The 14,589-nt window shown below is 40.0% G+C and overlaps 1 protein-coding gene across 1 annotated transcript in view; it reads right to left on the reverse strand.

Moving 5' to 3' along the window:
• Positions 1 to 14,589, reverse strand: part of vps35 (VPS35 retromer complex component) — a 159,204-nt gene that overhangs the window by 22,329 nt on the left and 122,286 nt on the right. The window contains exons 3-7 of the mRNA XM_048605981.1: positions 14,203 to 14,385; positions 8,817 to 9,030; positions 3,814 to 3,897; positions 2,364 to 2,473; positions 2,130 to 2,243 (exon numbers count right to left, since the gene is read on the reverse strand). Of these exons, the coding sequence (XP_048461938.1) occupies positions 2,130 to 2,243; positions 2,364 to 2,473; positions 3,814 to 3,897; positions 8,817 to 9,030; positions 14,203 to 14,385 (705 nt within the window). The remainder of the gene's footprint in view (positions 1 to 2,129; positions 2,244 to 2,363; positions 2,474 to 3,813; positions 3,898 to 8,816; positions 9,031 to 14,202; positions 14,386 to 14,589) is intronic.

Here is a 14,589-nt window from a genome sequence, read left to right on the forward strand (position 1 = left end):
CTAGGCCTGCTGTGTTCATCCAGCTCTACACCTGGTTATCTCAGATTCTCCAGCATCTGCAGTTCCTACTATCTCCAATTCTATATGGTTGTGATTGCATCATGGGTGGAGAACCATACCTCTAGGAATTCCTGTGCGTGTCTATGTTTGGCTTGGTCTGCTATGGTTACCTTGTCCCAGTTAAACTGATAGCCTTCATTGTCTGAGTGTACTGATATTAAGTAAAGTTCGTTGTGCCGTTTTGCTGCTAGCTGATGTTCGTGTATTCTGATGGCTACTTTCTTTCCGGTCTGTCTGATGCAATGTTTGTGGCAGTAGTTGCATGGTATTTTGTGAACCATGTTGATTCTGCACATTGTGGGAATGGGGTTTTTAACCCTTGTATATGTTTGTCGTATAGTGGCTGTGGGCTTGTGCGCTACCATGATTCAGTGTCTTAGGAGTCTTGTTGTCAGTTCTGACGGTTCCTGATGTAGGGCAGTGTGGCCAGTGGCCACTATTTAAACAGGCAATGACACACTACAACACTCGAACTACGCTGGAAAGAGGAAGATTACCTATACAAAATCATCGCTATGAATGGATATCCCCACAACTTCATCTGCAGATGCCTACTAAACAGACAACAGGAGGACACAGTACGCCAACCAACTGGCCACACTGCCTTGATATATTCTTGATAAAATACCATGCAACTCCTGCCACAAACATTATATCGGACAGACAGGAAGGAAACTAGCCATCAGAATACATGAACATCAGCTGGCAGCAAAACGGCACAACAAGCTTTCCTTAATATCGGTACACTCATATGAGGGCCATCAGTTTAACTGGGACAAGGTAACCATAGCAGACGAAGCCAAACCTAGACATGCAGGAGAATTCCTAGAGGTATGGTTCTCCACCCGTGATGCAATCACAACCATATAGAATTGTACCCCATATGTAAGCCCATACAGATCAAAACCGGAAATGACACGACTCACCATAACGGACCGGACAGTATAAATTCAAAGTGGAGTAGAACAACAACGCTCCATTGGAGGCCTCACTGATGAGGTGATCTAGCAAGGTGATGAAACGTTATAACAAAAACAAGCCAGCTCAGCAAGCAAGTCAACAACCTCACCCAAAAATACTTTCCTTCACACTAATAGGTGTAAGGCACATGTGACTAACTCCCATAATGTAAACCAAAAAAAATTGGGCATTTTGCCTGAACTTTTTAAAAAAAACCATGTCTAGAAATTTCTAATAGACCCTAAAGCACAATGGTTTATCTTGCTAAGTTGTAAGCCAACCAAAGGTAAACAAAACCTATTGGTGCTAGCAAAGTAGCACCTTCAAACAGTTTAAAAGAAATCACCACGGATACAGAAATACTCAAATTAATAATTAACTTCAGACACACAAAACCCACGTGCCGCTAACCCAAAAATCCAAAGCCAACTCTTAAATGACATTAAAATAGATATAAATCAGACTAACGCGTAACGTGGGGGCGGCACGGTGGCTCAGTGGTTAGCACTGTTGCCTCACAGCACCAGGGACCCGGGTTCAATTCCAGCCTCGGGCGACCGTCTGTGTGGAGTTTGCACATTCTCCCCGTGTCTGCGTGGGTTTCCTCCGGGTGCTCCGGTTTCCTCCCACAGTCCAAAGATGTGCATGTTAGGTGGACTGGCCATGCTAAATTGCCCAGAGTGTTCTGCGATGTGTAGATTAGGTGGGTTATAGGGGTATGGGTCTGGGTGGGATGCTCCCAGGGTCGGTGTGGACTTGTTGGGCCGAAGGGCCTGTTTCCACACTGTAGGGATTCGATGAACTATGAACTCTATGAATCGTGGTTGAAAGCTTCTAAAATTCAGTTACCAACTCATTTCCAGTCAAAAACATACATTTCTTGTATGCACTTTACCAGCTTAAATAATATTCACATTTTACTGGAATGTCAACTTACTGACTCAAGGAACATCCCACACAAGGTTTAAATGCCAAGCAAGTTTTATGCAAAGCTAAATAAAGGCTTGTCAGTGTAATGGTAGGAAATGGTAGAATTTCAATAACATCTTACATGAATTGTTAATTCATAAATAAACAGCCATGGACTAAGATAAAGTTTTCTTTAAAACAAGAAAATTAGTTTCACCTGTATAACTGTAGCTACTTGTTGAGAAAAGATATCAAACAGTTTTATATCAGCAGGGATTCCAGGGCCATCTTCACGATGCGCAAACAAAGCCAACCTAAAAATTGGAAAATAACCATCAAAAGCAACTTAAATGCGTGAAATGCAAAATCCCACCATATGTTGAATGAAACTGCAAAGAAATTTGATGGGATCCAATTCATCCAAGTAGTCTCACCGATCAATTAATGCAATGATTATGTTTTTGACATTAACACTTTGATGGAGCTCTGCACAAGAGCGAAGGAATGGATTCAGCGTCTGCAGATGAAACTCATCAGGGAACACCTGCAAGACAGATAATACATACTTTTACAGTTTTTATAAAAAACAGATACATTTTAAAAGCAGCATAGAATGCTTACGCAAGATAAAATCTTATACTGCATCTTTAATTGAGAAAGGTACAATTCATTGGTAGCTCAACTGAGAAGACATTGCAGTTGTTACTCAAAGAACTTGGAGGCTTCAGTATTTTCAGGTCACTAAATGTGGATTCTTTACCTTTTACGTGAAAGAATTCAGAACCCAGAACCCAAATGCCTATGGTAAATCTTAAGCAACTAGATACACAGCACTGAGGCATGGCAATCTTCAACTAAAAATCAACATATTCTTTTGACACCAAAAGATTATGGCATTTTCATCATACACTGCTACTTTCCTGAAGATCTTGCACAGATTTATAAAGTGGAGTTCCTAATTTACCAAATCTGTACTAAGATCTTATGCAATTTATGGCATCACCAAATTAGTCAGCCTGTGCGCCATATTGGCCAGTGACCTCCAACAAAAAAGTTTAAGGACCAGTGTTCATGAAGCACCTTTCAACAGGATTCTTAGACAAAATGGACAGATATTGTCAACTGTGCTCTAAAGCAGCATGTTAATCTATTGACTGAGTACCTGACGTTAAGAACAAATTTATAAATCACTTTCTACCTTATCCAATGGAAAAGGAAACAGTTTAAATTCACTTTGTTTATAGGGATTGTGTTATAGCTGCACTAACCAGAATGATATCTAGAGAAAAGAAAACTACAAAAGAAACTATTTTTGGTACAAAGATAACTGTGTCTAATACAAGAGAGAATACATCTAAGGTGAGGGGCTTAACAACCTTCTTAAATGTGGGAACATTGACAAAGGGACAGTAGGAGGTCCTCTGGGCCTAGTCTGCTCTATTATTCAGTAAGATCATGGCTGATGCAGCTGTGGTCTCAAACACACTTTCCTGTCTGCCCACCATAACTACAGACTCCTTAGTCTATCAAAGATCTAACTCAACCTTAAAAAAATTCACTGATATCACCTTCAATCGTCAGAGAATTTTGATCTTAACCTTCAGAAATTTGCACCTCCAATGTTGATACTCCCAATAAATATGAGAATCCCAAATTTCAGAGAAGGGAGAATGAGGAAAACAGTATGTCGTACTGAAAATATTATTTCCACTCATTTCTTCAACAGAACTTCCTTACAAGTATTTCCCAATTGCAAGCAAATAGCTAAACACACAGGAATTGTGCTTCACTGTTTCATCAAGCTGTCCTCACAAAAAATAACTTGAAAGAAATTATTTGTAAAACAAACATCTGCAGATCAAAGTAAAGAGAAGAGAATTTTACCTGAATAATACATTCCATAAGATACTCCTGAGCCAAGCCATCCCTGCAGTTTACAACTTGCTCCAATATTCCAGTTAACACAATCTAGGAAAGAAAAACAAGTCAGTTCAGGGTATTCCCTAGGCAGGTGTCGTGCGATTGAGCCTAAATGCAGACTTTTCAGGTCATAACCTCGGATAACACACCAAGGATTGGATGCACTGAACGTTCAGAGTTGGCTGAGATATTAAAGTGCGACACTGTCTGCTTGTTCTGGTAGGTCAAACAATTGCTCCAGTGTTCTGAATATTATTCATCCCGCAATCATTACTAACAAAAACCATCTGTTTTTCTCGTAGTAGCTCTGATTGAAAAATGGCTTTTTTCCCCCCAATATAGGTCACTGCACTTCAACTTAATACACAATACACAAAACTCATCAGGATGTTTAAGAGAGCTACAAAGATAGTATGGATCTACCTGCATTTATTTCAACAAGATTTAATAGTCTCTGCTCTAGTGAGCCTCTGCCTTTGACCACATTTCCTCCAAGTACCAATCTAAATTATATGCAAGCTACAATTAAAATTCAAACTTAGACAAAATTAACAGACAGGACAAACAAATAAAAAAGTAAAATCATTTAAAAATGCCACATTAATAACTTTTGAAATGGAATCTTTCATCTCATGGAGACGATAATTCATTTGCAAAGGACAGAAGTGTTTTTTTTTGCAGGAACAACAGTTTTCCTGGCCTCGTACTATTTTTGTGAGGCATTTAAACGTCAGAAAATCTTGAGTGCAAAGTGCAAATACCTTTTTCCAGATCAGGGTTTCCCTTGTGGGGGCCACAAGAAAACTATTTCCTCTCACACAGAACTTCTGCGCCATTGCAGATTTTCGAAACAAATAAAATGACCTCCCTGTGGGATTGAGCAAGCGGGAAACCTACAGGAGTTGGTATCATTCGGAGTCAAATGGAAATGAAGACGACAAAGCAGGAAACTGCAGGCCGATTAGTTGAACATCTGTTACAGGGTGATATTAGAAGTTAAAGAAATTATAGCAGTAAAATAGAAAAATTCAGGATAATCAAGTGGAGTCAACATAACCACATGAAATAGGAACAGGAGTAGGCCATTCAGCCCCTCCAGCCTGCTCCACCAGGAAGACTCTGGTGAAGGAGCCAGGTGGAAGTCATGTTTACACTTAATGGAAAGGTCCTGGGGAGTGATGCTGAACAAAGAGACCTTGGAGTGCAGGTTCATAGTTCTTTTAAAGTGGAGTCGCAGGTAGACAGGGTAGTGAAGACGGTGTTTGGTACGCTTGCCGTTATTGGTCAGTGCATTGCGTATAGGGGTTGGGAGGTCACGTTGGAGCTGTACAGGACATTAGTTAGACCATTTTTGGAATACTGCATCCAATTCTGGTCTCCCTGCTATTAGCAAGATGTTGTTAAACTTGAAAGGATGCAGAAAAGATTTACAAGGATGTTGCTAAGAACAGAGAGTTTTCAGTTATGGGAGAGGCTGAATAGACTGGGGCTATTTTCTCTGAAATGTCAGACTGAGGGGTGACCTTTTGGAGGTTTATAAAACGACGAGGGGCATGGATAAGGTCTTTTCCCGGGGTGGGGATGGGGATGGGGGTGGGGGGGGGGGGGGGGGTGGAAAGAGTCCAAAACTACAGGGAAAGGTTTAGGGTGAAAGGGGAAAGATTTTTAAAAAAAAAAGGGACCAAAGGAGCAACTTTTCCACACAGAAGGTGGTGAACGTATGGAATGAGGAGGTGCTAGAGGAGGCTGGTACAATTACAACATTTAAAAGGCAGCTGGATGGGTAAAGGAATAGGAAGAGTTTAGTGGGATATGGGCCAAATGGGACTATATTTAGGATATCTGATCGGCATGGTCAAGTCGGACCAAGGGTCTGTTTCGATGCTGTACACCTCTAATGACACTGTCACTACTTTATTTAAATTCTTTGAAAGAGTAAGATGCACCACTGATAAAGGGGAACGAATGAATGAGTGTACAATGCACAGATTTCCAGAATCTCAAGACAGTGGTCAGCATTGCTGCCTCACAGCATCAGGGACCCAAGTTTGATTCCAGCCTCAAGCAATTGTCTGCGCAGAGTTTGGATGGTTCTCCCAGTGTCTGCATGGGTGCTCCAGTCTCCTCCCACAGTCCAAGGATGTGCAGGTTAGGTGGACTGGCCATGCTAAATTTACCCTGTAGCGTCCAGGGATGTGTAGGTTAGGTGAATTAGCCACGGTAACATGGGGTTACGGAGATAGCATGGGGATGGGTTGCTCTTCAGAGGGTCAGTGCAGTCCTGATGGGCCAAACAGCGTCTATCTGCACTGCAGAGACTCTACAATAAGCTGCCATATGTGCAGTATTGCAGAAATTAGAAATTCAGTGTAGGGGCAACATATAGGTATGGATACAAAATTGGTTAGCTAAAGAGAAACAGAATAGGCACAATGTAATTAATAGCATTTGTGGAACGTAGGGATCAGTGCTACGGCCTCAACATATATATAAATAGTCTGGTTGAAGGAACCAAAGATATGGTCAATGCATTCAATAGCACAAAAATAGGTTTGGAAAGTAAGTTGTGAAGAGAACACAAGGAGGTTACAAATGGATATAGATAGGTTGAGAGTGGGTAAATGATCCAGTAAATAAGGCACAACGTGGGAAAATATGAAATTGTCCATTTTAGCAAGAAGAATAATAGGCAAAATACACAACTTTCCGTGATGAGTTCCTGAACGTAGATATTGGCCTTATCCACATTACCATTGGCAGCCATTCTGGCATTATAGGTAATCACCCCATTTATCTGAATGGGGAGAAAATAGAGAGCTCAGAGTTGCAGAAGGAATTGGGTACTCTGTGCATAAATCGTAAGTTAGTGTACAGGTGCAGCAAGTAATTAGAAAAAATATCAATGTCGTAACAGTGGCTGTGATGCTGAGTTCCTGAACATTGTCAATAGTTGCTGCACCTACCTCGTGATGTGCTCATAATAAAACATAACTAGAGACAAAATATCATTTATTGTAAGGCAAACAGAATATAAAAGCAGGTTATATTATATGATGAGGCCATATCTGGAGTACTATGTACAATATCAATTTCCTTATTTAAGGAAAGATGTAAAACATGTTACAGGCAATTCAGAGAGGCTTGAGAGACTAATACCTAGAATAGGCAAGTTGTCTTGAGGAGTGGCTCAACAGTTTAGGTTTGCATCCACTGGAGTTAAGAACAACAAGAGACATCACAGATAAAATATGGTATTGTCTGCGAACACGCAGAACTGCAGGTAATGGCACATGCACACTTATCTGGAAACACGTGTACAATTCCACATTGTCAAAATATCATGTTCAAATCCACACTGTGGGTGTGCAGAGAAGACAAAATAGTGAAATAGGGATCAGAGAGTAAAGACGCAGGATGATAGGAGGCAGCAAGTGTTGAGGGTTTCTGCCTCTACCACTCTTGCAGGCAGTAAGTTCCAGATTCCCATAACCGTCTGGCTGAAAAGATTTTTCCCTCACATCCCCTCTAAACCTTCTGCTCCCAACCTTAATTCTATGCCACCTGGTCATGGATCTCTCTATCAAGCGGAAATGTTTCCTCCAGTCTACCCATTTATGCACCTCAATTTTATATATCTCAATCATGCCCACACTCTTATCAGTTTCTTCTGCTTCAAGGAAAACAAACCAAATCTACCCAATCACTTCATAACCAAAACTCTCCAGCCCAAGCAACATCTTTGCGAATCTCCTCTGCACCTTTTCTGGTGCAATTGCATCCCTCTTTCATGTGGGTTCCAGAACTATGCACAGTACTCTAGCCCAATCTTCATATCATCCACAAAATAAATGATCAACCCTCCCACATTCAAGTGTAAATCATTTGTAAACACTACAGCAAAAGGTCCCAACGCTAAACTTGGGGAACCCCAGTGGGCACATTATGCCTTGATATAGTTTCTAAATTCATTGTTGCTTGATTACACCACTTATTGACCCCTTATTAAAGTTTTGTTTGAAAGCATTAACATTTCTGGAGGGGAGTTTTATTAGATTGTTACTGGCTGGTTTACTTTAACACTTAAGAAGAAATCTCATTGCTACTGCATGACACTTGACCATTCTACATAGTGGATACTGAATGTAAGGGGAAGGCATGAGGTTTAGCGGCCTTTGAACAATATTGGGAGGTGGTCTGGTGTCTCAAAGAACCAAGATGGACCTTCTAACCTTAACTCCCCTCCTCCAATGGACTGTGGCCCCAAATCCTACATGAAAGTACAAAGGTGGCCTGACTTCAGTACAAAGTTAGTCATGAATTGCATATGTATTTTGAAGACCACAAAGAGCCTGGCATGCACTTCAGAAGGCAAATGGAAAAATTTGAGTCCATATGCTCCAGTTTGGTCAAAGATGCTTTCTCTCTGTAAAAATTAATCTCTCCTTCACATACATTCTGGGACAGGTCATAACTTCAAGTCATTTTTCTGTAGTGTCATACATGCAATTCAGTTCACTGGACAGCTGGTTTGCAATGCAGAATGACACCAACAGCTTGGGTTCAAATCACCCATCGGTTGAGGTCCTTCTCAATCTCTTACCCCTAAGGTATGACAACTCAGGTTAAACCACTACCAGTTGTTTCTTTCTAAATGAGAGAGCAGTCCTAAGGTCTGGTAAGAAAACAGCAACTTTACCTTCATCTGAACTAGCTCCTAAAGATGCTCAAAGCACCAGAACTTTCCTGGATTAAAAAAATTCTTCCAGAAGGACAAATCTGGATCCTAATACTTGTTAAGCTATTTATTCTGGGTACATTAAGGTTGGAATAAAACAAAATCAATAAATTCCTTTTTCCCTGAATCTCAACCTAATCCAGGAATCTCTTCGGTAGATATTGCAATAAGATTAATATTCAATTATGAAATTAATATTATATCATAACTTGCACAGAAGTAGAATTCTCACCTGTTTGTACCTCTCCACATTAACTCCTTCCAACTGACTAAGCCGGACTAAGTTCGTACCAACTAGGATTCGCAGCTCCTGACGTTCACGTTCCCGTTTTTCACGGTCTCTACTGTGACCCTGGTGCTGCATGCGCACCCAGAGTTTATTCATTTCTGCAAAGTTCAGCAGCACAAAGTCCATGGAGTCATTAATATCTCCAGTTACGACTTCCCTGAAACAGAAAAACATAGGTGTTGAAGGATGCGGTCAGATATTAAACTTCGATACACAAATTATGCTTAGTTATTAGTTTGATTCTACAAGTTTCATCTTGAAAGATTTTTTTTAAAATTCCAACTATTCTCAGAAGATTATACATTTTTAACTACAATTTAATAGAAATAAACAAAACAGGAAGAGTATTTTGTATTTATAAAAGTACTTTATTCATGGATTGATCTACTCATGAGTCAGAAGCAGGCTCAATTTCAGTGTTAAAACGAGTGCTGATAAAGAGCACAGAGAAAGGTCATTCAGTCCATCTCCTCCAAACAGGTCTCCATTCTCCATGCAAGTTACCAGCAACCCTACATCAGCACATTCTTCCATCTCTCTCTCTCTCTCCTTCATTGGTTTATCTAGCTTTTCCTTTAGTGCACTGACACTTTATCCTCATCTGTTTCATATGAGAATGTGTCTAAAAATCTTCCTTCTATTTAGTAAAGAAAGTTTCCAGAGTTCATAAAGGATATACTCATAACTATCTTACCATAACCACAACTTAACACTGTTTGGACAATAAGTGTCTGGATGAAGTAGAGGAATATATGGATTACAGATAGATTTACAAATCACTGTGCAAAGTTCTGGTCTCCATATTAATCAGGAGCAAAAAGTTCACAGCAGTGAGATGGGAACAGAAACAATATATTTATTAGAAAAGGCTAAACAAGGTTTTGTTACCCATCCCCCCCACCCCAAAAGTATCAGGACATGCTGTGACCTTTTTACCTCCTACAGTGTTGGACATAAAAGTTTTTAATCCTGTTAGTTTATTCACATTTAAATAATATCTCAAACTAAAGGACAGATTTAAGCACAACTTGTTACACAGGGCAAGATTCAAGAATGAACTGGATTAGATTTTTAGGCCAATGTGTGGGTCTGTAACCCAGAATTTTTAAAAGCATTAGTTAACATCAGAAAATATAGCAGATTGACTTCATTTAGTATGAAATAGTTTTAAAATGTTGTCGATTGAATCAGCTGCAGTGGTGGAATTTGTTGCAACTATGCTCTTTTTTGATAACTTTCAGGACAGATTATTGGATGTGGCTTGAACTGAAGACTCCTCGGTGAAATAGAAACTGACAAGATTTTTTTCAGTTTCGCAGTTAGCTTCGATCAAGCCAAGAAAAATCTGAAGGAAGAGCATATAATTGTAGTTGTACTGACTTAAGAGGGTGGTAGATATATGCCCTTGACTGAGTGTCTTCTTCATTGATAGCGAGACTGCTTGTTTGCTAGATTACCCAAGATATTTCTACTTGAGGGTCTGTATCTATATCTATTAGTTTCTCTACACATTGTCCAAGAAGTTCTCATTCTTCTTATCAAAACATACATTACATCCCTTTATATTGAAGTTAGCTTGCCATTTGTACATCCATTCTGCAGGTTTCTGAATGTCTTCTACTACCTTTTTTTTTGTACTAACCATACTGTTGAGTTTAGTTACACCTATAAAGTTTGAAACTGTATATCCAAATCGTTCTTAACAGTGGTCCCACAGAACTGGTCATTTAGTAGGGAAGAAAGTAGCAATGTAGAAAATGTCGCTAGACTAGCAATCGAGAACAATCCCAATAAGGCAGCTGGTGGAATTAATATTCAACAATAAATACTGGATTTGATAGCTAATCTGAGCAATTTGGTTGATGAAATTATCAATTGTCACAAAAACACATCTAGTAGCAAAGGAAATCTGTCACTCTTACCTGGTCTAACCTACATGTAACTCCAGGCCCACAATGTGGTTAATTTGTATTGGAGAAATTAAGCATAGAGTAGGTGACTGCTTCACAGAACATCTACATTCTGCCCAGAAAAAAGAAAGACTGAGCTTCAAGTTGCCTGCCAGTTTAACACGCCACCCTGCTCCTGGCCAATATCTGTTTCAGGCTTGCTGCAGCGTTCCAGCAAAGCTCAGCATAAGCTGGAAGAGCTTGGGAACCCAACAACCCTGCAGACTCAATATTAAGTTCAATAATTTTAGGACCTGAACTCTTCCATGTCCTAGCCCTCAACCCTACACACCAGGCCTTGTTATCATATAGCTTGCCATTACACACTACCTATTGTTAGCCACTAACAGCTATTCACTCTCTAGCCAGATCATTATCCACTCCTTTGTCTGTCCAACTGTTCTCCTCTCTTTGGGTTCTATCCCCACCTATCATTTACTCTTTACCACTTCCCCCACCCAATCTTCCACATATAAACCCACATCTTCCTAGCTGCCATCAGTGCGGAGGAAGGGTCACTGGACCCAAAACGTTAACTGATTTCTCTTCACAGATGCTGCCAGATTTGCTGAGCTTTTCCAGCAACTTCCGTTTTTGTTTGTGGTTAACTTTTAATTGCACTCTGAAATAGCCTAACAAGTTACTAAGTTCAAGAACAATTAGCAATGAGCAATAAATGGGCCTGGCCAGTGATGCCCATTTCCTAAGAAAGAATTCAAAAACTACATCTGCTGCACAACTCTTCCCCACTTATTTCTGATATTTTAATCAAAAACAAATTTGATAAGGTTGGTTAAGCATGTGCTGATCATATTTTTCTGTTTCTAGATAACTCTTCTGGCATGTAAAGAACTAACAGATTTCTTCCTCAATCTCAGGCCTTAAGTTAACTGGTCCACATTTCCCTAGTTTTGTGCCAGCCTGTTTTTAAATACTGGCTCTCTGGCACTTTCCTTTTTCTTATATATACATACCTGGATAAGTACATATGTCCATATATACTTATTAGTTAGCTATAGCCATCTCCCAGGAACCAAGTAAACCTTTGATGCAATTCCTTCAGTGCAAGCATGGCCCTCTCTAAACACAGACCAAACTGGGCAAAGTACTCCAGTTGTGATCTCACTAAAACCTTATACAATCATAGCAAGGCCTCCATATTACTGTACTTTAATTCTATTGCAATAAAAGCCAACATACTAGTTTTCTTCCTAATTGTTTGCTCTACCTGTATTATTAACTTTGTGATCTTCAAGCAAATACACTGAAGCTCCTGAGCATCTACATTTACAAGTTTCAGGCTTTAGAAAAAATCCTCTTTTGCATTTTTAGTACCAAGCAAATAAGCTCAAAATTCCCACATTACACTCCACCTTCCACTTTGCTACCAATCAAAACCGGTTAACATTTCAGAAGATTTGTAGCTCGGGTTGATGAAGTTGTAGACATGCTTGCCAAGCCAGTGGGTTTGGTTGCAAACGTTTCATCACCCTGCTAGGTAACATCATCAATGTACCTCCAGTGAAGCATCGGTGTTCTGTCCCGCTTGTTATTTATATGCCTCAGTTTAATGGTGTGTTTGGTACCATTTCTCAGTGGTTTATATACAGGGTGTAATTCAATGTGTTTGTTGATGGAGTCCTGTTTGGAATACCAGGCCTCCAGGAATTCCCTGGCATGTCTCTGTTTGGCTCGTGCTATTATGGATGTGTTGTCCCAGTCAAATTTGTGTCCCTCGTTGTCAGTGTGTAGTGGGACCAGTGAAAATTGGTCGTGTCTCTTAGTGAGTAGTTGGTGTTCACATATCCATGTTGTCAATTTTCTTCCAGTTTAGCCTATGTAGTGTTTCTCACAGTCCTTGTATGGTAGTCCGGAACTACGCAAAGCAGAGCAGGAGCGCCTGTACGGAATCTTCAAAAGGAATGGATACCCGAAAAGCACAATCCACCGTTATTTTCCAAGTCAAACCACAACAGAAAGACACACATAACCAGACTCACTAGTCACCCAACCATACATCAAGGATACTTCAGAGATGACCACAAGAATACTCAGACCCCTAGGTATCACAGTAGCCCACAAACCAACAACCACCCTACGACAGCGACCGACGAACATAAAGGATCCCATACCCAAAACCAGTGTAATATACAAAATACCATGCAAGGACCATGAGCAACACTACATAGGCCAAACCAGAAGAAAACTTACAATAAGGATACACGAACACCAACCAGCCACCAAGAGACACGACCAATTCTCACTTGTCTCACTGCATTCTGACAATAAGGAATATGAATTTGACTGGGACAACACATCAATAATCGTACAAGCCAAACAGTGACACGCCAGGGAATTTCTGGAGGCCTGATGTTCTAACCCGAACCCCATCAACAAACACATTGTATACAGGGCCTAATTCAATCCACTGAGAAACAGAACCAGTAGTGGTACCAAACACCCCAACAAACAGAAGCACATAAATAACAAGCGGGACAGAACACTTACGCTTCACCGGAGGCGCATTGACGATGTTACCTAGCAGTGTGATGTAACATTTGCAACCAAACTCAAGCTCGGCGAGCAGGTCTACAACAACCTGCTAATTTTCCTTTGCTGCTTCAGTGCCATCCCCACACTAACATTCCCTAATTTTATCCGGTTTAGATACACAATTCTCAGTACCTTTGTTCAAACAATTAGATATTTTGAGTAACTGAGGCCAAAGCATTGATGCTTAGGACATTTCAGTACTTACAACTTACCAACTTGAAAATGCTACTTTGTCCCTTCTTTGCTTCTTGTCTATTGACCAATTGTCAACACGTTAATATTACCCACACTTTTATTATTCCCGTCAGCTGGTCTCATCAATGGAGTGAATACTTGGCTGCAGCATTTCTGGCTTATGAGAAGTGGGTGCGCAAATCAGTTAGCACTGTCCAACATTCTTTGACGAACACGAGTGTGCAATGGGCCAGGATGTTATTAGACAAGCTGTGATGCCCCAAGTGTTGGCTACTGTGTAGGCATTGACAGATCATTGGCTAAGGAACAGGTCAGAAAGTGGGAGCCAAGTAGAAATATATAGCAATTTTTCTTAGATTTTTAAAAGTTAGAGGTTATTTTCAAATTTTATTCTGCATTAATTTAGTTATAAATATAGGACTTTAGGAACATGCAGAATTTTAACTTATAAATGACAATTTTTTTTTTTTTTTTTTTAAAAAGTTTCTTTCGAATGAGGAAGTTCCGGCAGATCCTTAGTTGCACTTTCAGAAATGCAATGATGACATTGAGTGAGTAATTAATCTATCAACATTATCTTAGTTTTGCAGAAATTATGCTGTTTTAACATTAAGGAAAAAAGCAAAACATACTCTGACTCCTCTCCTTCATCTGGCAAAATATTTCTAGTGCACTGAAGTAGGTAGTTCCTTAGGAACAGCCCTCGCAATGGATGCTGCACCCCACGACACATTTCCACCAGATCCTTGAGAATATCCTTCCTGGACTGGGAAAACGACTTAATGTAAACAACTCCAACAGTGATGAGCAGGTAGCTGAACATTCAAAAACAAGAAAAAAAAACTCAGTTTGGTTAAAAAATAATTGCAACAATAAGACAGAGACTTTTCAAACTTTTACAAGCAACATGTTAAGTCACATAAAAACAAAAACTGTGGATGCTGGAGATCTGAAACAAAAAAGAAATTGCTAGTGAAACTCAGCAGGTCTGGCAGCATCTGTGGGAAGAAAGCAGAATT

This window comes from Rhincodon typus, chromosome 15 (assembly GCF_021869965.1).
Source record: "Rhincodon typus isolate 14 chromosome 15, sRhiTyp1.1, whole genome shotgun sequence".
In the NCBI taxonomy this organism is placed as follows: Eukaryota; Metazoa; Chordata; class Chondrichthyes; order Orectolobiformes; family Rhincodontidae; genus Rhincodon; species Rhincodon typus.